This window comes from Melospiza georgiana, chromosome 20 (assembly GCF_028018845.1).
Source record: "Melospiza georgiana isolate bMelGeo1 chromosome 20, bMelGeo1.pri, whole genome shotgun sequence".
In the NCBI taxonomy this organism is placed as follows: Eukaryota; Metazoa; Chordata; class Aves; order Passeriformes; family Passerellidae; genus Melospiza; species Melospiza georgiana.
This window is the reverse complement of record NC_080449.1, coordinates 13040685-13067748: the sequence shown is the minus strand read 5'-3', so window position 1 is coordinate 13067748 and position 27064 is coordinate 13040685. Positions and strand designations below refer to the sequence as shown.

Genomic DNA, 27064 nt, shown 5'->3' with positions numbered 1-27064 from the left:
CCGAAATACGCCCGCCCGCGGCGCCCCTGAGCCCACAGCATGTCTCGGGTACACATGAAACGCCACAGAAAAATCCGTCGGGGCCGCCATGACGTCGGTATTCCGTGCAGGCAGTCCAGTTACACCCACCCGGTCCTCCACTTCCCCGCCCTTTTCGCCGCCATGCTGAGAAGGTCAACCAAAACTCCGCGACATCGGCCACGCGCCACTCCCAAGGTGGCGGCCTCTCGGTGCAGGGCTGCAGTACCGCACTCTGCCCACAAGGCGGCAGCACTGCCGCCCGCCCCAGCCGGGGGCGCAGCGCGCCTCGGGGCTGCGGCAGCGAAGGCGGCAAAAAAGAACAGGGGCGACCCCCGCCGAAAACTGCTCTGAAATAAATGCCCCAAAACCGGGAAGAGGGGAAAAAAACTTCTGCCTCTAGCCTAATAGGATAAAAGACAAAACAAAACAAAACAAAACACAACACAAAAAAAAAAAAAAACCAAAAAAAAACAAAGAAAAAAAAAAAAACACCAATTTCTTTAAAAAAATATTTAAATATTTTAAAAATATTTTTTCATATTGATATTCACATTTCTATTTACAATGTATATTGATGTACACTGTCCATTTACACATTTCTTTTTATAAATACATTTCTATTCGATATTGCATATATCCCTACAACTTAAATTTATTTGTATATTTTTATAAATATTTTTACATAGTAAGTATATATTTCTGTTACGATTTTTACTTCTGTAACACTTGGATTATTTAAAATAAAACCTTTGCCTCCATCCACATTAAAGCCAAAAAGAACCACTTTCTTCAAAACTCTATTTAAATATTTTTTTAAATTCTATTTTTCAGGTTCATATTCACATTTACATTTAAAATGTATACTTATGTATACTGTTATTTGTATTCTTCATTACATCTCTTCCTATTATTTGTATTTATTTATATTTTGTGTTTATATATATATTTATATCTTGATTGTATATCTCAATATTTAGAAATATATAACAATAATATCTACATTCATATTATTTAAAATAAAAACCCTGCCTCTAACACAAGAAGAATAAAAAAAAACCCAACCCTTTGTTTTAAACAATATTTAAATAGATTTTATCCTCATGTTCAATTTTTATATTCATATTTGTATTTATAATGTATATTAATGTCTATTGCTTACTTATACATTTATCTTTACCAATGTCAAGTTATAAATAAATTTATATTCTATATTACATCCGATGCGAGTAGGTATTTATATTTTTTATTTATTTTTATTCATATTTTTTATATTGATTTAATATTTCTGCGTCAAGATTTTTACTTCTGGAACACTTATTCAAAATAAAAACCCTGCCTCTACTTAAATAAAAGCCAAAACATTCCCTTTCTCTTAAACTATATTTACATATTTTTATATTCATATTCCCATTTATAATTTATATTGCCATATAATGTTATTTATATTCTATACTACAACTCTTCATATTACTTACATATATTTATATTTAAATTTATAGTCATAGTTTAGCAATTTCTCTTTATATATTTACTATATATTTCTATCTTAAGATCCACATTTCTATATTACTTATATTATTTAAAATAAAACTCCTGCCTCTAACCAAATAAAAACCAAGGACACCCCTTTATTTGAACCAGATTTAAAATTTAGGAAGTAAATTTATTTTTCAAAATTATAATGATATTTATATGGATATTTTTATTTATTTTATTCATAGATATTATATATATTAGAGAGAATATCTTCTAATATAATCATAGATATATATTTTCCGTATTATATATATTTTTACTTCTATTTATTTAAATTAAATATGTATAGATATTTGTATTTCTATACATATTTCTATATCTGAATTTATATTTTTTTTCTATCCTTTATTTAAAATTCCCAGCCTATAACCTAAAAAAAAAACCCCAATTTACTTTAACTCTATTTAAATATTTTTATATCTACAATCTATATTTATTTATCTTTGTGTATATATATATATATAAAATAGACTATCATTTATCTATATGATAATATGTTACAATTATATACTATGTATTTTAGTTTTATGTATGTATCTGTTATCTATATTTATGTTTACCACTCTAATGTTATATTTATTTTTAAATGTATATTTATTTCTGTTTTCATCTCTATATTAAACCATGTCAGTTCATTAACCCGACACACCAGAGCCACAACAATACTGTACCTTTGTCAGCACCGGCACGCAGCACACGCCCATCCCATCGCAGCACAGCAAAACAAAACCTATTTCTATTACTAACGGAACAAACATCCCACAACGTCATTGAACCCTAATAAAAACTCAAATAAACCTAACTGTAAATAAATTTTAAATCCCACTATAAAGTGGCCCAAAACCTCCGCACATGCTCATCATAAACTTCCTCCTAAAATGATATCTCAAAAACCCCAAAAAACTCAAACACACCTTGAAAATGACACAACTGCTAATATAAAGTAACACCCAATAAAAATTAAATCAAACCAACTCACTAGACTCAAAACTGCACAACTGACCCTAAACATTACTAAAAAAAGTCCCCAAAGCTCTACCTTTATGCTAATGCACAAATAATAACCTATGATCTATCAAAGTTATTTGAAAAAATTAAAAAAAATAATTAAAACCATGAAAATAAAAAACCTAAACTATTAAAATACTAAAAAATATCACTACCTAAATTAAAAAACATATTGCCTATAAAAACCCACCATATAAATGCTCCTGTCCCAAAAAATAAAAATAAAAAAAACTATCCAACCAGAAAGAAATCAGAACTTAGGAACACCAAAACCATAATGTCCAAAAGGTCACACCACATCCCTTATAATACACCAACTACAAACAAGATAAAACAATACAATGAATTCTTAAAAACCACCTTAAAACCACTACACTGAAAAACATTTCAAAAATTAAAAACTGCATCTAACAAAAGCCATCTAATAAATTCACACCCAAAACTCCAGCAGCCCAGCTGGCCCTACCAAAGCTCTAGGTTTATACATACAGTAAACAAAACCAAAATCCCAGTAATACCCATCAGAAATCTATGAAAGAACCCTACTGAAATTAATCCTGCCTCAAATACAAACCAACCCATCCAGAAAGTCAGCTTCACTCAAAAAACAATTTACACAGAGTTAATAATACCAAGAAATAAAAAAACACACCATATACCACCAATGCATATCATAGTGAAGGAAAAAAAAAACACACTACATTTTTTCCTTTTTGTTTTTTAAACTAACTTCTTTTATTAGCTAGAACAAAAGCTTTTGCCAGGACTGTAGCAACAACAACAACTTCTTTTTCTTCTTCTCCTTCTGAAATGTCCCTTCTCACTCCCAAATTCCTTTCAACTCCTGAGTTTACATCCAAGCAAAAAGCAAAATTCGTGCACTCGTGCGTTCGCTGCTCCTGTCAGATTCTCTCTTTCCCTCCGCATCTTCTTACACTTTCAGTCCTCACGCTGTCCCGCCGTGATGAGTCTGACAGAAGAATTGGCACATGTTAACAGAGCATTTCCCTCCCTCCCTGTGCTTTCCTCAGCGCATTTCAATCCATCCCAGGCCTGCAGTGATGCACGCTCACCCCAAAGCTCACAGCAAGCATGCAGCAGCTCAGGCTCACTCGGCTCCAGGGCCCAGAGCCTGCAGGCCCTGCAGCTGCCACACGGATGGACCTGGTTCCCTCCCCGGGTGCCCAGAGGGAAACCTGAGGGCAGGCGTCCACCCCGAGGGGGCACCCGCAGCCCCGGGCAGGCATGGAGTCGCCGGCTGCTCTCTGGGGACGAGACCCTCCCTGCAGGCCACACTGCCTCGTCCTCTCCCTCCCTGGGGGACAGGCACCTCCAGGGTCTGTGACCAGCCCCCTTCCGTCAGCATCCAGGGGCTCTCTCAGAGCCAGAGGGCTCAATTCGTGGTGAGTACCGATGGCACACAAATGGCAGCCCGAGGAAATCGTGTTCTGGGCTCTAAGTGCTTGGGACAGGGTCTGATTTTTTGTTTTGTACTTGTATGATGATTAGTACAACAGGGCTCTGATGGATGACATGGCAACACAGAATTAAAAACTCCTCGACAGGATTACATCGACTTCTAGGAAAAGACAAAAGCCTAGGACCCTTCTGAAATCTACTTTTAATCCAAAGCACGGAGATTGTCAGCATGCTGCACCTTCCAGCTTTTCAAAGCAGCTTCCCTCTGAAGACCAGGAAACATTGATTTCTACAGAAACAATGGGCAACCCCCAGGCTAATCTCAGCACTACTGTTTAATAGGGGACCTGCCAGCGTGCCAGTCCAGCTTCAAGTGTGCTTTACTTCAGTCTAACATCCCCACACAATTCTTCTCACATCTTCCAACCCTGAAATCTTATTTTCCCCTAAAGCTTCTCTTCATTAGCAATTTCCAAGTAACATGGTATTTTTACAACATTCAAAAATGTCATGCTGGACTGTGCTAGAGAGTAATCTGCAAATATAAGCTTAGCAAAGTTTGAATTGACTTGTCCAGAGAAAAAACCTACAAGTGAACACCTACACCTGCCTACAAAGAGCTAACAAGCCCCTGGCAGCTGCCAGCATCAAAGCACAGCGGATGTCTCTAATACAGGGTAAGGATAACAATATCACCTTCTGTTCTCTCCAGCTTCTTTTCCCTGCAGTCATATTTTGCTTCTTATGATTTTTTTAGTCTCTGTATCTTCTTGGACAGCACCGAGCCCGACGACAAGGATACGAGAGTCTTTCCCTGCCGGACAGAGAGAACCAGGAAAACAGTTAAAATAAGAACAGGGCAGTTTGAAATTCGTACTTGCAACGAGAAGCAGCACCTAACCAACAGAACAAAAGTAAACAAAGCATGATACCTCCCTGGGGACAGAAGACTTATAAACTCTCCAGGATTCACAATTCTAGCGACCAACCCCTTCAGGACAGCAGCCAAGTGTCCCATGGGGTGGTGCTGCACCAAAGAACCATCTGAGAGGTTCCAAAGAGTGAAATGCACAATATTTTGCAAAGACAAAAAATCCTGCAAAATAACAAAAATACAATAGATGTAAACTACAGGGCAAGAGTACAAGTGTTACCTTTGGCAGCTGGAACCATCCAGGTGAGCACCTGATAACTGGATCCTCACCAGAGTTTGAACCCTTCAGGACACAGAAGGGTTTTCCCCAGAAATTTCACAGACTGAGTTTTGACAGAAGCACGCTCGCCGGATCCTCAGAAACGTCGCCCATTCTCCAGGCGTCTGGAGAGAACTGCAAATGGCTCTCACGTAGTTGGAGCTGGTTCTGTAAGGTCTCAGGGTGAATTTCACCAGATGCAACTGAATTGGGCAACTCCCAGTGAGACAGAGGGAACCCAAAGCTTGTTTTACCCAAACCTTGGGTAAGCACAGCTCCAGCAAATACTGAGGAAACAGACATAACAGGGTAAAAATAATAAAACTATTGCTTTTTCTTTAATCTTGCCTTTTTTTTTTTTATTCAGATGAGCAAAACAATGAAGGAGAAGGTGAAAAACTCACCATTACTGAACATTTCATCATCTGTAAGCTGAGCATCCTTAGCATAGAGGACTCTAGAGTTAAAATTCACTGATCCCTGGGAAATAAAACCAAATATATGACAAACAGTCAAACAGAAGGCGTAAAAATTTGTTTCCTCTACGGACTTTCAAGTACGTATCTTTGTATATATCCTACACATTACAACATACACTTTACACCATCTCCTAATATATAATAATTTACCTTTAAACTTTGATAGTATAGTGTGGAGAAATGGCTCCATGACAGAGGTCACGCAGACATTCGCTCGTTAGCCGACCAGGAGCTGGGAAAGTACCGAACACAGGTATTTTTGAGTTTTGCACCTGCAAGATAGCGTGTGCCTGGGCCTAGCTGGGTAGGATAACAAGTAGACAGAGAGACGTGGGAAATAGGGAATGTAGGCCCAAAGGAATGAGGAAGAGTTGATGGTATAGTTTAACCAATAGATCGCTTGGCTTACAGAATATTCATAAGCTTATTATGTGCTGTATAAGTGTCTGATACTCTCTGCAATAAACATAGCTTGCTGATCTCATATTGGGTGTCCGAGTCTTCCCTCACCCAAGAGTACAGCATAAAATTATTAACTAAAATTGGTGATCTATTATTATTAAGTTGTGCTTAAAGTTATTTTTGCTGTCATGTTCAAAACAATTTTTTTTTTTTTTACTGTAATGAATGAGCAATTGATCTCAAAGTCATCACAAGCCCATCAAAAAAACAAAGCTCTATTCACTGGGCAGGTCTGTGAGCTAGAGGGTAGTTAGGCTTGTACTTACCTCTTGCTCTTCATGAACCAATAAATCCTGTCAACAAAACCAGGATCTTTAGCCCACTCCTATTAAAGATTCTACAAGGATGATGGTTTGATTTGTGTTTAGAAGTTTAGATTTAAAATGGCCAGTTCAATGGATAAATAAAGACAGTTGAAGTAGTATTACTTTACTCTTATTATTATTATTATTGGTATTAGTATTATCAGCTACTGGAAGAAACAAACCAGTAGTATCTATACTTAATTACTTCTATTTCCAGAAAAAAATAAAGAAAAAGAACCAAACCAAAAAAAGTCACTTCCTACCTTTTGTATCTCAGGATGATGAATTTCTCTTGGGCACTTCTCCAATTTATCAAGACTCATAGCACTGAAAGGCAAACAAAACAGTGCTTTATAGAAGGCCAAGTGCACGTTTCAAGGCTGAACCACCAACTGATTGCAGTGACAGCAGTTACAACATGAATCAGTCCAAGGGCCTCTCTTAAATGGAATGGAATGTTTTGTGGAACTGCCATTTCTTTCCCAAAATACTAACTTCCAACACTTCCTAAACTTATTTTGCATTTTAAAAACAGAAATTAGTAAGACTCTGTGTGGACATCAGGTTTATTTCCTTCTAATGCACAGAGCTCTGTTCCATCATCCTTCACTTTGGCTCTACACAGAATCATGGTGAGCTTTTTAGGAGTGCTCAATAATCAATTCTATTTCTTTTCCTAGTTCTCTCTCTTCTTCAATAATTAAAGGCAAGTCAAATGAAAAATGACAAGTTCAGCATCAGAGTCACACTTTTCCCCTTTGTCTGCTCAAGAACAGGCTTTAAATCCACTTATTGCTGCCTTCAACGATTCAGACTTGCAAAACCATTCTTACATGTTTTACAGGTTTATCATAAAACCCACAGAACACAAGCTCTGAATTACAGGAAAAGGTACACAGGCAAATATCTAAACTGATTACTTATTTGAAAACACATACCTTAATTCAGATTTCACCCAGAATGTTTCTGTGGGACACTAAGGGAGACATATTTTGTGAGTACCCTGTAAACGAGAAAAGCTAGCATAGATTACAGGACATACCCACTTTTTCTGCATATTCAAATAGAATTATTAATAAAAACAATTAAGTTTAAAAAGAAGGAAGATAACCAAGGTAATTTTACTCAGCTATATTTACTCCCGATTTAGAGAAAAAAAAAAAGGCCCGGGTGCTGCAAAGAAAAAAAAAGTGAACCACAAACGCTTACAGTAGAATTTTAAAACAATCGCTTGGATAAAAGAATCTTATGGAACGTGAAGTAGAAAAAAAGTGAAACCACTATCAGACCTGCCTATTTTCTCACCAGTGTACAAGAAAATCCTAAAAGCAGTATGAAGTCACTGCCTAAAACCGGTCATGGGATGTAACCAAGAACAATTTAGACATTTGCTAATCTAGACAGAAACCTTTTCTGGATGCTAGTGTCAAATCACAAGTTTTGTCTCTCAGAAGCTCGACAATGCTGGAAAGCATTTTCCCCGGGGCTCGGGAGGGCAGGGGCGGAAGGGGGGGTGACTTTGCAGCTCGCACCTGTGCCATCCGAAGCACACAGCCCGGCCGCTCCCTGCGCTGGGCATTCTCCCGGCCATCTCTGGCTTTACCGCCCAGCGCCGCTCCATCCGCTGTCACGGCACAAAGAGCCACGAGCACTAACGCAGGCAGCAGCCCCGTCATGCCGGCGATACCGCAGCGCTCCCTGCTGGCAGCGCCCAACACGGGCGGAGCCGCCTCCGCCCGCAGCACCGGCAGCAGCCCGAGGGAGACGGCTGCAGCTCGGGGGCTCCTCCGGCGCCTCCGCCAGCCCGAGGGCGGCCGCCCCACCGGGACCGCGGGAGCGCCCGGCGCCGCTCGCCCGGGGCGGCTCCTGCAGCTCCCGGCCCGCGGCAGCAAAGCACCGCCTCGCCCTCCGCCATCGGCGGGCGGCAGCGCCCCCGCCCCCGGCACCGCTGAGTGCGGCCGAGGAACCGGGCGGACGCTCCTTCCGCGCTGCGCAGCTGCCCGCACACAGCCCCGCGCGGCCGCCTGGCACGCCAGCCACTCATGTGCCGCGTCGGCCGTTGCGTCACACGCCGCGCCAGCAGCAGGGCCTGCCGGGAGTTGTAGTCTCGGGCTGACAGCCACAGCTCCGTCCCCGGGGAGCCACCGGCAGCTGCAGTCCCTCCTGGGCATCAAACGGGTCCTTCGCCCCACGGCGGGGAAGCACCTGAGGCAGCACCGCTCCTCCCCAATGCCCGCTCTTTTTCCCTCCAACTCTTTTTACTTTTTTCACTCGGTTTTTTTTTTCACCACTTCCCTTCCCTCTTGCTCTCCTGCTTCCTTTCCTTTCCTTTCCTTTCCTTTCCTTTCCTTTCCTTTCCATTCCTTTCCTTTCCTTTCCTTTCCTTTCCTTTCCTTTCCTTTCCTTTCCTTTCCTTTCCTTTCCTTTCCTTTCCTTTCCTTTCCTTTCCTTTCCTTTCCTTTCCTTTCCTTTCCTTTCCTTTCCCCTTCCCCTTCCACTTCCACTTCCACTTCCCCTTTCTTGTATTTCTAATCTTGGCTTACCTTTCCACCTTTAGAATAAAAAAGCAGCAGTTCTGTGTCACGTACAGCAGTAGAAACTTTCAGGCTACCCGGGAGTAAAAAAAAAAACTCCAAAACGAAAATGATTTAAAGAAAACTATTTATTCCCTGGGAGCCTGAAATTTTCTACTGCTGCACGTGACACAGAGCTTTTATTCCTTCTTATAGATAGTTGATATTTTATATAAATTTATAGTTTATATTGATGCATTATATTAATAACTATATATATTATGCACCTTGTTCAAAAAATATACGGGAATTATTTTTAAAATTATTTACCATATCTACTGCTACAACTTATTTTTCCTTATATTTCTAATTTTTATATAAATCTTTAATGTGTTTATGATATATTTCTATGCTTGTATTTCTACCTTTATATTATTTGTATTTGTAATTTTTACACGAAAACCCCTGCTTTGGCAAAGAAAAAACAAAACCATCCATTATTTTAAACTACCTAAATTTTTTTTATATTTATATTTATCATAATATACAACACATGATAGATATAGATAGATAGATACATATATCACATCCACATTTATATCTATTTTATATCCATTTCCTATAATATATTTAATAAAATATATGCAGTATTACGTGTATTATATACTTTACAATTCATGTTATTTTACATTTACAATTTATTATTAATTTTTTATATATCTGCATATAGTTGCAATACATTTATATATTTGTATTTTTGTTTGGGTTGTATTTACATTTATATTCTCTATTCATATATCTATAAACATACACAATACTCTATTAAAATTAGAGTAACTTATTGTAACATATAATGACTTATGTTACATGTTAAATTTCAAAAATTGACCGAATATATAAAAATAAAATTGGCCCATTCCCATTGCTACACATCTATTTCTTTTGTTTCAATATAGTTAGAGTCATAATTGCATATTTAAAATCCAATTCCTAAATGAAATGACAGAACAAACAGCATCAAATTCCCCCCAATATCTTCCAAAAACATCAAGAGACCTCCAACAGCCAAACAAGTGTCAGCAAAAAAACAAAGAACACTCTTTTCAATAACAATTCTCATCACGACAGAAAAATGGAACCAAAATAAAAGAAAATCCTCTAGAAACACACACAGCAAATTACAAAAAGTACTAAAAAAATGTCAAACCAATCTACTAAACTCAAGCCAGTGCCACTCACCCTGAACAACGTTACTAAAAACAAACAAAAAAAAAAACCAAAATTCTACTTCTACACTAACTCAAAGAATAAACAATCCTCTGTAAAAATAATTTTAAAACCTGAACTAATTAACAAAATGGGAAAACATCTCAACCACTAAAAACTAAGAAATTACCTACCCAAATAAATAAATACCTTAAAAACCCACCATATAAATACCCATGTTCCCAAAAAAAAACCCTGATAAACAATACTCAAATACATTAAAAGACAACAACAACAACAAAAAAGGAAAATAAAGAAACCAACAACAAGAATAATACCAAAAACCAGATAAATCTGCAACAAAAAAATTATTCCCCACTGAATAAACCCATAGTGCCTCAAGCTATCAAAATAAAAATACCACCTAGAAACAAACACAAAGACTAAAGACAAACGTAACCATAAACAATGTCCCCCAAATTACCCGTAACCATAAAACATACACTACAATCAAACAAACCAAACAAATAAAAGCCCTGGAAGATGATAAACACACATGCAATTATCGAGATTAAAAACCCGCTGCTATGAACGACAGGACGCTTCCCCAAGCCGCCCAAAACAAACACTACACACTCACGCTAATAAAAGCCACCGCAACAGAATTAAAATGCAAACCGCTGCTTCGCACTACGACCCGTAAAAACCATTGTGCGCCCTTCTAAACATAACACCCCGCCAAAAAAATATATATCCGACTACAAAACCCAATCCGAAACGAACCTTTATCATCCCTACCGGCACCGAGAACCGTGCCGCTCAGGAAGAACACCATACCCCTTAGCGGACAGCCGCTGCAAACCGAACCCAGCGATGCCATCAACGCCTCCAAAGCGCCTCCGAGCCACGGCACCGCCGAACGTGGAGCGGCCGAACCCCACGCTCGCTGCCGGCCCCGGACGGAGCGCGGCTCCCGGCAGGAAAGCGGCTCCTGCGGCGGCTGCTCCGGCACGCGGGGCCGGCGCCGTCCCGGGGAGCCCCGCCCGCTGCCCCTGCCCGGCGGGGCCGGCACCGGGCCCGGGGCTACCGGCGGCGCCCGAGCCCCGCGCCCGGAGCGGCCGGCACCGCCCGGGCCGGCGCAGCAGCGCCCGCGCCGCCTCTGCCGCCCTTGGCCGGCCCGGCCCGGCTCCGCTCGGCTCCGCACGGCTCGCACTGGCGCGGCTCCGCCACTGCCGCCCTCGGCCGGCCCGGCCGCGCCGAATCCCCCGTGCGCCCCGGCAGCTGCCCGGGCCGTGCCAGCAGCGCTCCTGAGCGGGAACGTTCCGGACCGGGAACGTTCCGGGCCGGGCCGCGGCCACGAGGAGCGCCCTCCAATGCAGCGGCACAGCCCCATTGCAGCCCTGCAAACGCTGCCAGAGCTGCGGCTTCCCCCTACCCAACCCCGAAACTGATGCCGCAGGCGGGGCTCACCTCACTTCAACAAGGGCAAAGAAATGCCTTCTCCCCTCCAATTTCACCCCCTAGGAGAGCAGAAAAGAAGGGGCGCTCCCCAAATGAAAGCCTTCGACTGATGGGAAAGGGCGATTTTGACCTCCATGCAAACCCTTGAAAAGGAGGGACACCAGGGCTGCCCCCTCCATTTAAACCCGAGGGTGGTGCAAATGGGGTGGCTGCCTTCAAATCAAACCCATAATACCACAAGAATACTTTTCCCATTCCCCTTAGAATAGAACGCAGGGATTCCCTGTCACCCCCGGGATACCCCTAACAGCCTGGAAAAGGCAGCTTTTCCTGCAATCAACACCCTTAAAACCACAAGTCAAGAGGGATCCCCTCAGGTCAAACGCAGACAATAAAAGAAGAGGAGCTGCTTCCTTCTCCGTAATTCCTTTTGTGCTCATCAGCTCCATTTTTGTTCCTGGGGATCCGGGGAGGGACTGGCAAGATGAAATTGGAAAGGGGAAAGGCAAAATTCCCCGCCCCAAACCCATACAGGCTCACCTGTTCGGCTGCTGCTCCTGGGCACAAAGATTCGTCCCTCGGCACCTCCTTTAAGCGATGCTCCACGTACCCAAGCACAGATCCAGGCGTTCTCCCCGACCCTGTGAGAAGCTCTCGCAGTCCTTCCATGAGACAGCGCCGGGAGCGGCCCATAAACCCCTCCACTCAGCAGCTCCATGCAAAAGGGAGCTGAGGCAAAGCCTCCCCCTAAAACAGCCTCGCCCCGGCAGGAGCCGGCCCCTCATCATCCTCACACTCACACCTGGGCTGCTCCGAGACCCCCGCCATCCTCACACTCACACCTGGGCTGCTCCGAGCCCCCATCATCATCAAACTCACACCTGGGCTGCTCCGAGCCCCCATCATCCCCACACTCACACCTGGTGCTGCTCTGACAACCCCATCAAATGCCTTTGCCATTTTCATTCAAATTGCCAGCCCCGCGGTCCACTTCCCAGCCCCACGGAGATTTCAGCCGCACCCCAAGAGGTGCCATCACAGGCGCAGGCAATATTCTAGCATCGACGGGGTTTTCAGGCGCGAGCTTGCCGCCCCCTTTCCCCACTCCACACATCCTGTTCTACTATTAGCGGCAATACCCAGCCCCTGCATCCATGTCACAGGCCTACAGTGACCTCGGCGCAAGAACAATACACTGCCTTTACCAGCCCTAAGGTTGCTGTCATGTGTTAAGCTGCAATGCCAGTCCCACAGTGATTAAGACCAGGCCCAGTGATTTCAGCTCTTGACCCACAAGCTTTATTTTACTGCCAGCTCTCTTCTTCCAGCTCCAGCTCTGTGTTTCTCCAGCTTCAAATGGCAGCATCTGGCTCTTGGCTCCAGCTGGGCAACAATTCAGCTCTGGCACGAGCCTCTGGAAGCCCACCCCACCATCCATATGCTAGCCCTGCAGTGATTTTAGCTCCCACCGAGCAGTCCCCAGCCACTTTGCACACCCCTGCATAAGTCGTCCTGGATGCCCACGGCCCCGTTCACAGGTCTAGTGCCTTTGCCATTTTCATTCAAATTGCCAGCCCCGCGGTCCACTTCCCAGCCCCACGGAGATTTCAGCCGCACCCCAAGAGGTGCCATCACAGGCGCAGGCAATATTCTAGCATCGACGGGGTTTTCAGGCGCGAGCTTGCCGCCCCCTTTCCCCACTCCACACATCCTGTTCTACTATTAGCGGCAATACCCAGCCCCTGCATCCATGTCACAGGCCTACAGTGACCTCGGCGCAAGAACAATACACTGCCTTTACCAGCCCTAAGGTTGCTGTCATGTGTTAAGCTGCAATGCCAGTCCCACAGTGATTAAGACCAGGCCCAGTGATTTCAGCTCTTGACCCACAAGCTTTATTTTACTGCCAGCTCTCCTCTTCCAGCTCCAGCTCTGTGTTTCTCCAGCTTCAAATGGCAGCATCTGGCTCTTGGCTCCAGCTGGGCAACAATTCAGCTCTGGCACGAGCCTCTGGAAGCCCACCCCACCATCCATATGCTAGCCCTGCAGTGATTTTAGCTCCCACCGAGCAGTCCCCAGTCACTTTGCACACCCCTGCATAAGTCGTCCTGGATGCCCACGGCCCCGTTCACAGGTCTAGTGCCTTTGCCATTTTCATTCAAATTGCCAGCCCCGCGGTCCACTTCCCAGCCCCACGGAGATTTCAGCCGCACCCCAAGAGGTGCCATCACAGGCGCAGGCAATATTCTAGCATCGACGGGGTTTTCAGGCGCGAGCTTGCCGCCCCCTTTCCCCACTCCACACATCCTGTTCTACTATTAGCGGCAATACCCAGCCCCTGCATCCATGTCACAGGCCTACAGTGACCTCGGCGCAAGAACAATACACTGCCTTTACCAGCCCTAAGGTTGCTGTCATGTGTTAAGCTGCAATGCCAGTCCCACAGTGATTAAGACCAGGCCCAGTGATTTCAGCTCTTGACCCACAAGCTTTATTTTACTGCCAGCTCTCTTCTTCCAGCTCCAGCTCTGTGTTTCTCCAGCTTCAAATGGCAGCATCTGGCTCTTGGCTCCAGCTGGGCAACAATTCAGCTCTGGCACGAGCCTCTGGAAGCCCACCCCACCATCCATATGCTAGCCCTGCAGTGATTTTAGCTCCCACCGAGCAGTCCCCAGTCACTTTGCACACCCCTGCATAAGTCGTCCTGGATGCCCACGGCCCCGTTCACAGGTCTAGTGCCTTTGCCATTTTCATTCAAATTGCCAGCCCCGCGGTCCACTTCCCAGCCCCACGGAGATTTCAGCCGCACCCCAAGAGGTGCCATCACAGGCGCAGGCAATATTCTAGCATCGACGGGGTTTTCAGGCGCGAGCTTGCCGCCCCCTTTCCCCACTCCACACATCCTGTTCTACTATTAGCGGCAATACCCAGCCCCTGCATCCATGTCACAGGCCTACAGTGACCTCGGCGCAAGAACAATACACTGCCTTTACCAGCCCTAAGGTTGCTGTCATGTGTTAAGCTGCAATGCCAGTCCCACAGTGATTAAGACCAGGCCCAGTGATTTCAGCTCTTGACCCACAAGCTTTATTTTACTGCCAGCTCTCTTCTTCCAGCTCCAGCTCTGTGTTTCTCCAGCTTCAAATGGCAGCATCTGGCTCTTGGCTCCAGCTGGGCAACAATTCAGCTCTGGCACGAGCCTCTGGAAGCCCACCCCACCATCCATATGCTAGCCCTGCAGTGATTTTAGCTCCCACCGAGCAGTCCCCAGCCACTTTGCACACCCCTGCATAAGTCGTCCTGGATGCCCACGGCCCCGTTCACAGGTCTAGTGCCTTTGCCATTTTCATTCAAATTGCCAGCCCCGCGGTCCACTTCCCAGCCCCACGGAGATTTCAGCTGCACCCCAAGAGGTGCCATCACAGGCGCAGGCAATATTCTAGCATCGACGGGGTTTTCAGGCGCGAGCTTGCCGCCCCCTTTCCCCACTCCACACATCCTGTTCTACTATTAGCGGCAATACCCAGCCCCTGCCTCCATGTCACAGGCCTACAGTGACCTCGGCGCAAGAACAATACACTGCCTTTACCAGCCCTAAGGTTGCTGTCATGTGTTAAGCTGCAATGCCAGTCCCACAGTGATTAAGACCAGGCCCAGTGATTTCAGCTCTTGACCCACAAGCTTTATTTTACTGCCAGCTCTCTTCTTCCAGCTCCAGCTCTGTGTTTCTCCAGCTTCAAATGGCAGCATCTGGCTCTTGGCTCCAGCTGGGCAACAATTCAGCTCTGGCACGAGCCTCTGGAAGCCCACCCCACCATCCATATGCTAGCCCTGCAGTGATTTTAGCTCCCACCGAGCAGTCCCCAGTCACTTTGCACACCCCTGCATAAGTCGTCCTGGATGCCCACGGCCCCGTTCACAGGTCTAGTGCCTTTGCCATTTTCATTCAAATTGCCAGCCCCGCGGTCCACTTCCCAGCCCCACGGAGATTTCAGCCGCACCCCAAGAGGTGCCATCACAGGCGCAGGCAATATTCTAGCATCGACGGGGTTTTCAGGCGCGAGCTTGCCGCCCCCTTTCCCCACTCCACACATCCTGTTCTACTATTAGCGGCAATACCCAGCCCCTGCATCCATGTCACAGGCCTACAGTGACCTCGGCGCAAGAACAATACACTGCCTTTACCAGCCCTAAGGTTGCTGTCATGTGTTAAGCTGCAATGCCAGTCCCACAGTGATTAAGACCAGGCCCAGTGATTTCAGCTCTTGACCCACAAGCTTTATTTTACTGCCAGCTCTCTTCTTCCAGCTCCAGCTCTGTGTTTCTCCAGCTTCAAATGGCAGCATCTGGCTCTTGGCTCCAGCTGGGCAACAATTCAGCTCTGGCACGAGCCTCTGGAAGCCCACCCCACCATCCATATGCTAGCCCTGCAGTGATTTTAGCTCCCACCGAGCAGTCCCCAGTCACTTTGCACACCCCTGCATAAGTCGTCCTGGATGCCCACGGCCCCGTTCACAGGTCTAGTGCCTTTGCCATTTTCATTCAAATTGCCAGCCCCGCGGTCCACTTCCCAGCCCCACGGAGATTTCAGCCGCACCCCAAGAGGTGCCATCACAGGCGCAGGCAATATTCTAGCATCGACGGGGTTTTCAGGCGCGAGCTTGCCGCCCCCTTTCCCCACTCCACACATCCTGTTCTACTATTAGCGGCAATACCCAGCCCCTGCCTCCATGTCACAGGCCTACAGTGACCTCGGCGCAAGAACAATACACTGCCTTTACCAGCCCTAAGGTTGCTGTCATGTGTTAAGCTGCAATGCCAGTCCCACAGTGATTAAGACCAGGCCCAGTGATTTCAGCTCTTGACCCACAAGCTTTATTTTACTGCCAGCTCTCTTCTTCCAGCTCCAGCTCTGTGTTTCTCCAGCTTCAAATGGCAGCATCTGGCTCTTGGCTCCAGCTGGGCAACAATTCAGCTCTGGCACGAGCCTCTGGAAGCCCACCCCACCATCCATATGCTAGCCCTGCAGTGATTTTAGCTCCCACCGAGCAGTCCCCAGCCACTTTGCACACCCCTGCATAAGTCGTCCTGGATGCCCACGGCCCCGTTCACAGGTCTAGTGCCTTTGCCATTTTCATTCAAATTGCCAGCCCCGCGGTCCACTTCCCAGCCCCACGGAGATTTCAGCCGCACCCCAAGAGGTGCCATCACAGGCGCAGGCAATATTCTAGCATTGACGGGGTTTTCAGGCGCGAGCTTGCCGCCCCCTTTCCCCACTCCACACATCCTGTTCTACTATTAGCGGCAATACCCAGCCCCTGCATCCATGTCACAGGCCTACAGTGACCTCGGCGCAAGAACAATACACTGCCTTTACCAGCCCTAAGGTTGCTGTCATGTGTTAAGCTGCAATGCCAGTCCCACAGTGATTAAGACCAGGCCCAGTGATTTCAGCTCTTGACCCACAAGCTTTATTTTACTGCCAGCTCTCCTCTTCCAGCTCCAGCTCTGTGTTTCTCCAGCTTCAAATGGCAGCATCTGGCTCTTGGCTCCAGCTGGGCAACAATTCAGCTCTGGCACGAGCCTCTGGAAGCCCACCCCACCATCCATATGCTAGCCCTGCAGTGATTTTAGCTCCCACCGAGCAGTCCCCAGTCACTTTGCACACCCCTGCATAAGTCGTCCTGGATGCCCACGGCCCCGTTCACAGGTCTAGTGCCTTTGCCATTTTCATTCAAATTGCCAGCCCCGCGGTCCACTTCCCAGCCCCACGGAGATTTCAGCCGCACCCCAAGAGGTGCCATCACAGGCGCAGGCAATATTCTAGCATCGACGGGGTTTTCAGGCGCGAGCTTGCCGCCCCCTTTCCCCACTCCACACATCCTGTTCTACTATTAGCGGCAATACCCAGCCCCTGCATCCATGTCACAGGCCTACAGTGACCTCGGCGCAAGAACAATACACTGCCTTTACCAGCCCTAAGGTTGCTGTCATGTGTTAAGCTGCAATGCCAGTCCCACAGTGATTAAGACCAGGCCCAGTGATTTCAGCTCTTGACCCACAAGCTTTATTTTACTGCCAGCTCTCTTCTTCCAGCTCCAGCTCTGTGTTTCTCCAGCTTCAAATGGCAGCATCTGGCTCTTGGCTCCAGCTGGGCAACAATTCAGCTCTGGCACGAGCCTCTGGAAGCCCACCCCACCATCCATATGCTAGCCCTGCAGTGATTTTAGCTCCCACCGAGCAGTCCCCAGTCACTTTGCACACCCCTGCATAAGTCGTCCTGGATGCCCACGGCCCCGTTCACAGGTCTAGTGCCTTTGCCATTTTCATTCAAATTGCCAGCCCCGCGGTCCACTTCCCAGCCCCACGGAGATTTCAGCCGCACCCCAAGAGGTGCCATCACAGGCGCAGGCAATATTCTAGCATCGACGGGGTTTTCAGGCGCGAGCTTGCCGCCCCCTTTCCCCACTCCACACATCCTGTTCTACTATTAGCGGCAATACCCAGCCCCTGCCTCCATGTCACAGGCCTACAGTGACCTCGGCGCAAGAACAATACACTGCCTTTACCAGCCCTAAGGTTGCTGTCATGTGTTAAGCTGCAATGCCAGTCCCACAGTGATTAAGACCAGGCCCAGTGATTTCAGCTCTTGACCCACAAGCTTTATTTTACTGCCAGCTCTCTTCTTCCAGCTCCAGCTCTGTGTTTCTCCAGCTTCAAATGGCAGCATCTGGCTCTTGGCTCCAGCTGGGCAACAATTCAGCTCTGGCACGAGCCTCTGGAAGCCCACCCCACCATCCATATGCTAGCCCTGCAGTGATTTTAGCTCCCACCGAGCAGTCCCCAGCCACTTTGCACACCCCTGCATAAGTCGTCCTGGATGCCCACGGCCCCGTTCACAGGTCTAGTGCCTTTGCCATTTTCATTCAAATTGCCAGCCCCGCGGTCCACTTCCCAGCCCCACGGAGATTTCAGCTGCACCCCAAGAGGTGCCATCACAGGCGCAGGCAATATTCTAGCATCGACGGGGTTTTCAGGCGCGAGCTTGCCGCCCCCTTTCCCCACTCCACACATCCTGTTCTACTATTAGCGGCAATACCCAGCCCCTGCATCCATGTCACAGGCCTACAGTGACCTCGGCGCAAGAACAATACACTGCCTTTACCAGCCCTAAGGTTGCTGTCATGTGTTAAGCTGCAATGCCAGTCCCACAGTGATTAAGACCAGGCCCAGTGATTTCAGCTCTTGACCCACAAGCTTTATTTTACTGCCAGCTCTCTTCTTCCAGCTCCAGCTCTGTGTTTCTCCAGCTTCAAATGGCAGCATCTGGCTCTTGGCTCCAGCTGGGCAACAATTCAGCTCTGGCACGAGCCTCTGGAAGCCCACCCCACCATCCATATGCTAGCCCTGCAGTGATTTTAGCTCCCACCGAGCAGTCCCCAGTCACTTTGCACACCCCTGCATAAGTCGTCCTGGATGCCCACGGCCCCGTTCACAGGTCTAGTGCCTTTGCCATTTTCATTCAAATTGCCAGCCCCGCGGTCCACTTCCCAGCCCCACGGAGATTTCAGCCGCACCCCAAGAGGTGCCATCACAGGCGCAGGCAATATTCTAGCATCGACGGGGTTTTCAGGCGCGAGCTTGCCGCCCCCTTTCCCCACTCCACACATCCTGTTCTACTATTAGCGGCAATACCCAGCCCCTGCCTCCATGTCACAGGCCTACAGTGACCTCGGCGCAAGAACAATACACTGCCTTTACCAGCCCTAAGGTTGCTGTCATGTGTTAAGCTGCAATGCCAGTCCCACAGTGATTAAGACCAGGCCCAGTGATTTCAGCTCTTGACCCACAAGCTTTATTTTACTGCCAGCTCTCTTCTTCCAGCTCCAGCTCTGTGTTTCTCCAGCTTCAAATGGCAGCATCTGGCTCTTGGCTCCAGCTGGGCAACAATTCAGCTCTGGCACGAGCCTCTGGAAGCCCACCCCATCATCCATATGCTAGCCCTGCAGTGATTTTAGCTCCCACCGAGCAGTCCCCAGCCACTTTGCACACCCCTGCATAAGTCGTCCTGGATGCCCACGGCCCCGTTCACAGGTCTAGTGCCTTTGCCATTTTCATTCAAATTGCCAGCCCCGCGGTCCACTTCCCAGCCCCACGGAGATTTCAGCTGCACCCCAAGAGGTGCCATCACAGGCGCAGGCAATATTCTAGCATCGACGGGGTTTTCAGGCGCGAGCTTGCCGCCCCCTTTCCCCACTCCACACATCCTGTTCTACTATTAGCGGCAATACCCAGCCCCTGCATCCATGTCACAGGCCTACAGTGACCTCGGCGCAAGAACAATACACTGCCTTTACCAGCCCTAAGATTGCTGTCATGTGTTAAGCTGCAATGCCAGTCCCACAGTGATTAAGACCAGGCCCAGTGATTTCAGCTCTTGACCCACAAGCTTTATTTTACTGCCAGCTCTCCTCTTCCAGCTCCAGCTCTGTGTTTCTCCAGCTTCAAATGGCAGCATCTGGCTCTTGGCTCCAGCTGGGCAACAATTCAGCTCTGGCACGAGCCTCTGGAAGCCCACCCCACCATCCATATGCTAGCCCTGCAGTGATTTTAGCTCCCACCGAGCAGTCCCCAGTCACTTTGCACACCCCTGCATAAGTCGTCCTGGATGCCCACGGCCCCGTTCACAGGTCTAGTGCCTTTGCCATTTTCATTCAAATTGCCAGCCCCGTGGTCCACTTCCCAGCCCCACGGAGATTTCAGCCGCACCCCAAGAGGTGCCATCACAGGCGCAGGCAATATTCTAGCATCGACGGGGTTTTCAGGCGCGAGCTTGCCGCCCCCTTTCCCCACTCCACACATCCTGTTCTACTATTAGCGGCAATACCCAGCCCCTGCCTCCATGTCACAGGCCTACAGTGACCTCGGCGCAAGAACAATACACTGCCTTTACCAGCCCTAAGGTTGCTGTCATGTGTTAAGCTGCAATGCCAGTCCCACAGTGATTAAGACCAGGCCCAGTGATTTCAGCTCTTGACCCACAAGCTTTATTTTACTGCCAGCTCTCTTCTTCCAGCTCCAGCTCTGTGTTTCTCCAGCTTCAAATGGCAGCATCTGGCTCTTGGCTCCAGCTGGGCAACAATTCAGCTCTGGCACGAGCCTCTGGAAGCCCACCCCACCATCCATATGCTAGCCCTGCAGTGATTTTAGCTCCCACCGAGCAGTCCCCAGTCACTTTGCCACCCCCTGCGTAAGTTCTCCTGGATGCCCACAGCCCCGTTCACAGGTCTAGTGCCTTTGCCATTTTCATTCAAATTGCCAGCCCCGCAGTCCACTTCCCAGCCCCACAGTGTGCCCCAAGAGGTGCCATCACAGGCGCAGGCAATATTCTAGCATCGACGGGGTTTTCAGGCGCAAGCTTCACCCTTTCGCCACCCCGCACATCCTGTTCTACTAGTAGTGGCAATACCCAGCCCCTGCATCCGTGTCACAGGCCTACAGTGATCTCGGCGCAGGAACACTACAGTCTCAGGTACCAGCCCTAAGGTTAATGTGATGTGTTAAGCCGCAATTCCAGCCGCACAATGACAAGACCAGGCCCAGTGATCCCAGCTCTTTTAGCTCTTTTCCCACAAGCTTTATTTTACTGCCAGCTCTCTTCTTCCAGCTCTGTGTCCCATTCTGCGATTAGTCCTCAGATCCACAGTGAGTATCCCTTGTAGCAGTGACTCTTTCTGCAGCACTGCCGTCCCCACCCCGGCCCCAGTGATTTCAGCTCCAGTCCCAAAAGCTTTATTTAACTGCCAGATCTTCTTTTGCACTTTCTGCTCAAAATCTTCACAGTAGTGCCACACAATACTACTTGTGCTTCTCAGGACAGGATCTTTGTTTTAGCTCTAGTTCTTGAGCTCAGATCACAGCCCTCACAGCAATTTCAATTCCAACCATGCAGTTCACCTCCCCACTCCACAATCCCTACCCCAGCCCCACAGAGGTTTTACATCAAACCCTACCATATTTCTGTCTCCTCCAGCTCTGCTGCCTCAGCTCCAGCTCCTCAGCTTCCTACTGGCTGCAGCTAAAAGCTGCTCATGCTTCTCACTGCACCTTGGGGCTGTTAATAAGGCCACAAATCAGTTACTGCCATCATTACAATTTCAGTATCTCTAGAAGCTGTCCCATCCACCCACCCAGCCCTAAGTGGCAACCTTAAGTGGCATCCCAACTCTGGGGACACTGGAGGCCTGAAGCTCAACACCCACCCTCCCCCTCACCCTGGCTCTCAGCCCAGCACCTGCACAAAGGCCCCCTCACCTCCCCTCAGGCAGCTCTGGGGGCTGGGAACAGCCACTGGACTCCTGCCCCCCCATCCCAAAAGGCACTCTTGGGCTGGTTCTTGGGCCCTAGAACCCTCTGAGCCCCCACACCCTCAGCCCCTCGTTGGTACCACAGGGCAGGGGCTGGGAACCCCCAGGCATAACCTGCAGGCCCTGTGCTGCAGCTCCATGCCTTCCTCCCATGGCATTTATCTAGCCTCAGCATTTCCACCACTCCACATTGTTTTGGGCCTGACTCATGCCAAAATCATTATTCCACACCCTGGGGTTTTATGTCCCCACTGCTCTCACAACTGGTGTTTCAGCCCCAGTCCCACAACCCTTACCAAATTAACATGAGATATCTAGTAAAGAAAACAAATCAAACCAAAAAGATGTATTAAAACAGGCAATAATAAAATAACACAATTAAGAAAAAAAAATTACAAGTAAAAACAAAATAAAGTAAAAAAAATACAAAAAGCAAGCTTTATTCCTTGTATTCTGAACATTTCTTTACATCCAGAAACCACAAAACGGCTACTTCCCAGCCCCCAGTGACAGCAGACGGTGCCCCCCCACCGCGCCACTCCAGGCCCCACACCAGCCGCCGGCTACCCGAGCCACGCAGGGCGCGGCAGAAAGAACTGGACACGGCCGGCCCCAGATACGGCCGCAGGCGTCGCGTCCGTGCTCACCAGCGCTCCCCGGATCAGCTGCCGCGGGGGTCCCGTCCTGCCGCAGCGCCGCTCCTCGGACCGCGCATCCGCAGCTCCCGTCGCTCCCAGCTTCACCGCCGAACTGACGGCGCTGCCTCTCCAACGCCCGCTATTTATGCCCCACGGGCGGACAGCCAGCCAATCACAACCCGAGGCAGCGCCTGCCGGCTCCACCAATCCCAGCCCGCCAATTCCCGCTCGGATCCGCGACTCCCCGCGGTCCCCTCAAGCGCTGCTCCCGCCTCCGCCATTGCTGTGGCCGCGTCCGCCCGCTCCCCGCCGCCTGCCCGCTTCCCTGGACCAGAACCTGATCCCGACCAGGACCTGAACTGGAAGCTCCCGGCCGCCCTTCCCGTCCGCAACAGCGCCTGCCGAGGCAGCGGCAGCGGGGACGCTGCTCCGCCGGCTCCCAAAGCGGCGGTGGCGGGAGCGGCGCCTCAGGCGTACGGGCGAGCGGGGCCAGTCTGAGGCGGCGAGCCGCGACTGAGCGGGCTGAGATTGGCGGGACCGCCTCCGGTTTGAAAGGGCGGCTGTGATTGGACAGGGCGGACGGAGAAAGGCGGGCCGTGATTGGCACGCTTAGGAGCCGTCAGGCTGCGGCCCGTGGGAGCGTGGGGCGGAGCTCGGGCTGCCCGAAGGGCTCGCAGGCGGCGGCGGCGGCGGCGGCGGCGGCGGCAACCCCCGTCCCCTTCTCCGGCCTTCTCTCGTGCCCAGGTCCCGGCGAAAGGACCCCCGCAGAGCCCCTACCGGAGCGCCCCAACGGCACTCGGGGCAGGAGGCGGAGAGGAGTGTAGCCCGGGAGGGGTTCCGGGTCGTCTTTGCGACAGCAGGGCGGACTAGGGAGCGGCGGCGATTTGGTGAGGAGAGGGCTCGGGAGCGGGGAGGGCGTGCAGCGCCCGTTGCGGGCTCTGGGTGCCTCTTCTACCGCAGTGCTTCCGCTTCTGCGGGGACTTGGCCTGCCCCGCCTGGCCGAGATCAGCACCCTGGCCAAAGTTAAGTGCCCACGTCCCCCTGCCCGCCCTCCGCCTGCTGCGGGCCCGCTGCTCACCCTCGTCGTCGGATGTTATAGATGATAAAACAATATTGGCTTTCACATTCATAGATTAGCTTTTTGCATTACAAGTATTTTGATATGGTAAAACTTATACTTACTTTTAACAGCTTTGTATAGTGTAATATGCCAGTTTATGTATGCACTGTATATTTCATATGAATAGTAGCCTGATAAATATATCATAGGCTTTAGCAAAATGTTGAAATAGAAACTAAAGTACTTCTATGTAACTAACTCAGAAAATGGTGTAAAGCAATTATTCTGTTTCTTATAACTGCAGACTGCCCCTACCAAGTGATAATAGTGACAAAAAGAGCTTAAGCATCCAGGAAGCATTTATCTACTCTTATCGGTATTATCAGGGAGTGTGAAGCAACAGGATAAAACTACAGGAAGAAATAAAATGTGTAGACCTCATTTACAGAACGTTCTGCAGACAAGTCAGAGGTTAAAACCAAACAAGAGAGTTCCTGGAACATCAAAAAGTCAAAGGAATGTTTGAATAATGTGTAAGTTAATGAATATGCATGTAACCTCAGCAATGTAACAGCATATAGTGATCATGTTTTTAAGCTACCTCTGTGCTCTTTGGCTGTGTGCTAAAAGCATCCCAGTGCTGGATTATTTTGTCCTTTTATCCTTTAATAAACTTTTAAAAATTTTAAAGAATGAACTCTGTTTATCACATCAGTGAAGCTTAAGCTGATCTGCATCCAGGTGTTTTGGGACCTGCTGGGGCAGGCCATCGAGGTAAGCGTGGGGCTACTGCAGTGGAGGCCAAGTATTTCAACACAATAGCATAATCAGCAACGTTAATTAATTTTGTGTTCTTCATGCAAGCCTCAGCCTTAAGAACTCTACCAGCCTCTAATAGGATTAATAATACGCATAGTAAGTGTTACTAGTATTAATATTTAGGTAAGGATTGTTAGTGTTAACACTGGTACTAAGTATGTTAGCTGGTATTTACTGTGAAGCTCTGCTCTCCCACAGTATGACAAGGTCCTGAAGCTGTCCTCAGGTGCAGAGTTAGGTGAGCACTGCTGTCCTTACCACGATCCCCTGATGGAGCCATGCTCCAGAGACGGGCAGCAGTGACTCTGCAGATGCCTTCCCAAGGTGACAGAGCTCGCCCTCCTTCCCATCTGCAGTCAGGGGATGTGAAGGCAACCATTGCTGTCCTCGGCTTCATCATCTCCAGTGCAGCCAAGCACAGTATAGACAATGAGTCTGTCAAGTGAGCTGCAGCAGCTGGGACTGCCCAAAGGCAGGGGAAGCCCTCAGGGTGGCACCATCAGCCAGACCTGCTGGGATGTTGCTTACAGTTCCCAGCCCTGCCTTCTTCACACCCAGATGGAGGGCAGGCTGCCTGCTGTGCTGTCCTCCATCACCTCCCTTCTGTACCATCAGTCCCTGGGGGCTCCTCAGGTGCTTTGGTGAGGTTTGGCAGCTGCAGGTCTGGTGTGAGCTGAGGGATTCTTCTCTTGCCTCCCCTCATAAGCAAAGCATGCCAGCCAGCTGTGCTGTTTTACATGTCACTGACCCACAAAATTGCAGGAGACTGAGGACTCGTAACAGGTGCAGGACAGGTTCAAAAGGAACTTGGGACAAAACCTCTGCCTTTGTCAGTCCAAAGGGACAGCAGAGCTCACATCTGCTCACAATAATCCTCTGGAGAGCGGAGCAATGTTTGTATGGAAAGATGACTGGGGGTAAAATCAGTGGAAACCGAGTTACATTTGTATCCTAACAGGAGCTATAATGGGACAGAAATTTTAGGGTAAAATACAGGTGCTGTTCCCAGGATGGAGCTGGGTTGGCATGCTCCACAATGATTCCCCATACAACCATAAGGACCTGCTAAGGAGTGGAATGGGGCACCACAACCAGGCTCTGCCAAAATCTTTGCAGGGGCAGCAACTCCATGGTACTTTGAAGCTTATTAACTGCATAACAAGGGCTATTTGGCATATGTAGGAACACTTTCCAACCTAGCATCTGAAGACCAATTTAGAGGAGGCGCCTCTAAGTCGAAAGCCAGCCAGACCTTATGTTCTTAGCACCATTCATTTAGAAGAAATCCTGTGACATTTGCAAATTTAAGAGGTGACACCCCCATTCAGACCATGGCTCCTGGGTGCGAACAATAGCTCTTCAACAGCAAGGAAATCTGCATGCCCTAGTGTCTCAAGGTCACTTCACCTGAGAGTCCAGAGACCCAAATCCAGCCAGAGTCCTAGCTCCCAGAAAACTTCAGCTATAAGAAATCCTTCAAAGTGTGCAATTCTAGGAGTGGAAATCCTACAGGAAACACGAGGCTTCAGGCTCCAAATGGGATCTCTTTTCCACACAGTGGAAAACTCAGCAAGCCCTTCTGGCAAGACCAATTCACAGAAGGCCCACAATTCTCAAGGGCCCGGCTTGAGAGATCCGACTCCATGGAAGCTTTAACCTGAGAAAAATCCTGTGATGTTGGTACTTTTAAAAGGCAGAATGGCACATTTAGACCCTGGCTGATGCTTTGGAGAGGGGCGGTGCTGCCTAAGGCCCTTTCCCACCCAGGAGCGAAGGACCCGTTTTATTCCCCTGGCGGGACTGCAGCTGTCGGTGGCGGGGAACGGACCGGTGGCTGTCAGCCCGAGACTACAACTCCCGGCAGGCCCTGCTGACGGCGCAGCGTCTGACGCAACGGCCGACGCGGCACATCAGTGGTTAGCGGGCCGAGGTGGACGCGCGGGGTCGTTCGCTGCGAGAGCGGGATGTGCGCGGGCAGCTCCCGGCGCCTCTCCCGCGCGGGACGGAGCCGCGGCAGCGACGCTGGAGGGGCGAAGCTTCCGTCTGGCCGCCCGCATGGAGCTGAGCAGCACGGAAGGGGCCTCCACCCGGTTCCTCGGCCTCACTCAGCGGTACCGGGGGCGGGGGCCCAGCTCGGGCGGGGCGGGAGCGCTGCCGCCCGCCGATGGGGGAGGGCGAGGCGGTGCTTTGCTGCCGCGGGCTGGGAGCTGCAGGAGCCGCCCCGGGCGAGCGGCGCCGGGCGCTCCCGCGGTCCCGGTGGGGCGGCTGCCCTCGGTCTGGCGGAGGCGCAGCAGCCCCCGAGCTGCAGCCGTCTCCCTCGGGCTGCTGCCGGTGCTGCGGGCGGAGGCGGACGAGCAGCTGCGGAGTCGGTTTCGCAGCGTGTTCAGCGTTGTGAGCAGATAGCGCTGCGATATCGCTGGAATTACACGGCTGCTGACTGCGTTAGTGCTTGTGACTCTTTCTTAAATGAAAACAGATGTACCGGTAATGACTAATAAACACATAAATGACAAGGAGAATGGCAAGCCCGAGAAGCATGCAGGCTGTATCCTTCTGATCGCACAGGTGCGATCTGCA

At 49.0% G+C, this 27064-nt stretch overlaps 1 protein-coding gene and 1 long non-coding RNA gene across 11 annotated transcripts in view; one reads left to right on the top strand and one right to left on the bottom strand.

Moving 5' to 3' along the window:
* Positions 1–3277: 3277 nt before the first annotated feature.
* LOC131091973 (uncharacterized) lies at positions 3278–22828 on the bottom strand. 9 transcript variants are annotated; one of them, XR_009115446.1, is made up of 5 exons: positions 22618–22828; positions 21617–21717; positions 5582–7426; positions 4681–5464; positions 3278–3535 (listed from the first exon to the last, which is right to left on the bottom strand). It is a non-coding gene; the product is annotated as an uncharacterized LOC131091973 (long non-coding RNA). The 9 variants fall into 9 exon arrangements; XR_009115452.1 differs by lacking the exons at positions 21617–21717; positions 22618–22828 and adding an exon at positions 7956–8119 and having other exon boundaries at positions 5582–6750; positions 7362–7426; XR_009115449.1 differs by lacking the exons at positions 21617–21717; positions 22618–22828 and adding an exon at positions 10980–11057.
* Positions 22829–26418: 3590 nt separating this feature from the next.
* GARNL3 (GTPase activating Rap/RanGAP domain like 3) overlaps positions 26419–27064 on the top strand; it is a 33227-nt gene continuing 32581 nt past the window's right edge. For both annotated transcript variants that reach the window (XM_058037981.1, XM_058037980.1), the window contains exon 1: positions 26419–26598. In XM_058037981.1, coding sequence (XP_057893964.1) covers positions 26543–26598 — 56 coding nt within the window. In that variant the 5' untranslated portion in view covers positions 26419–26542. The remainder of the gene's footprint in view (positions 26599–27064) is intronic.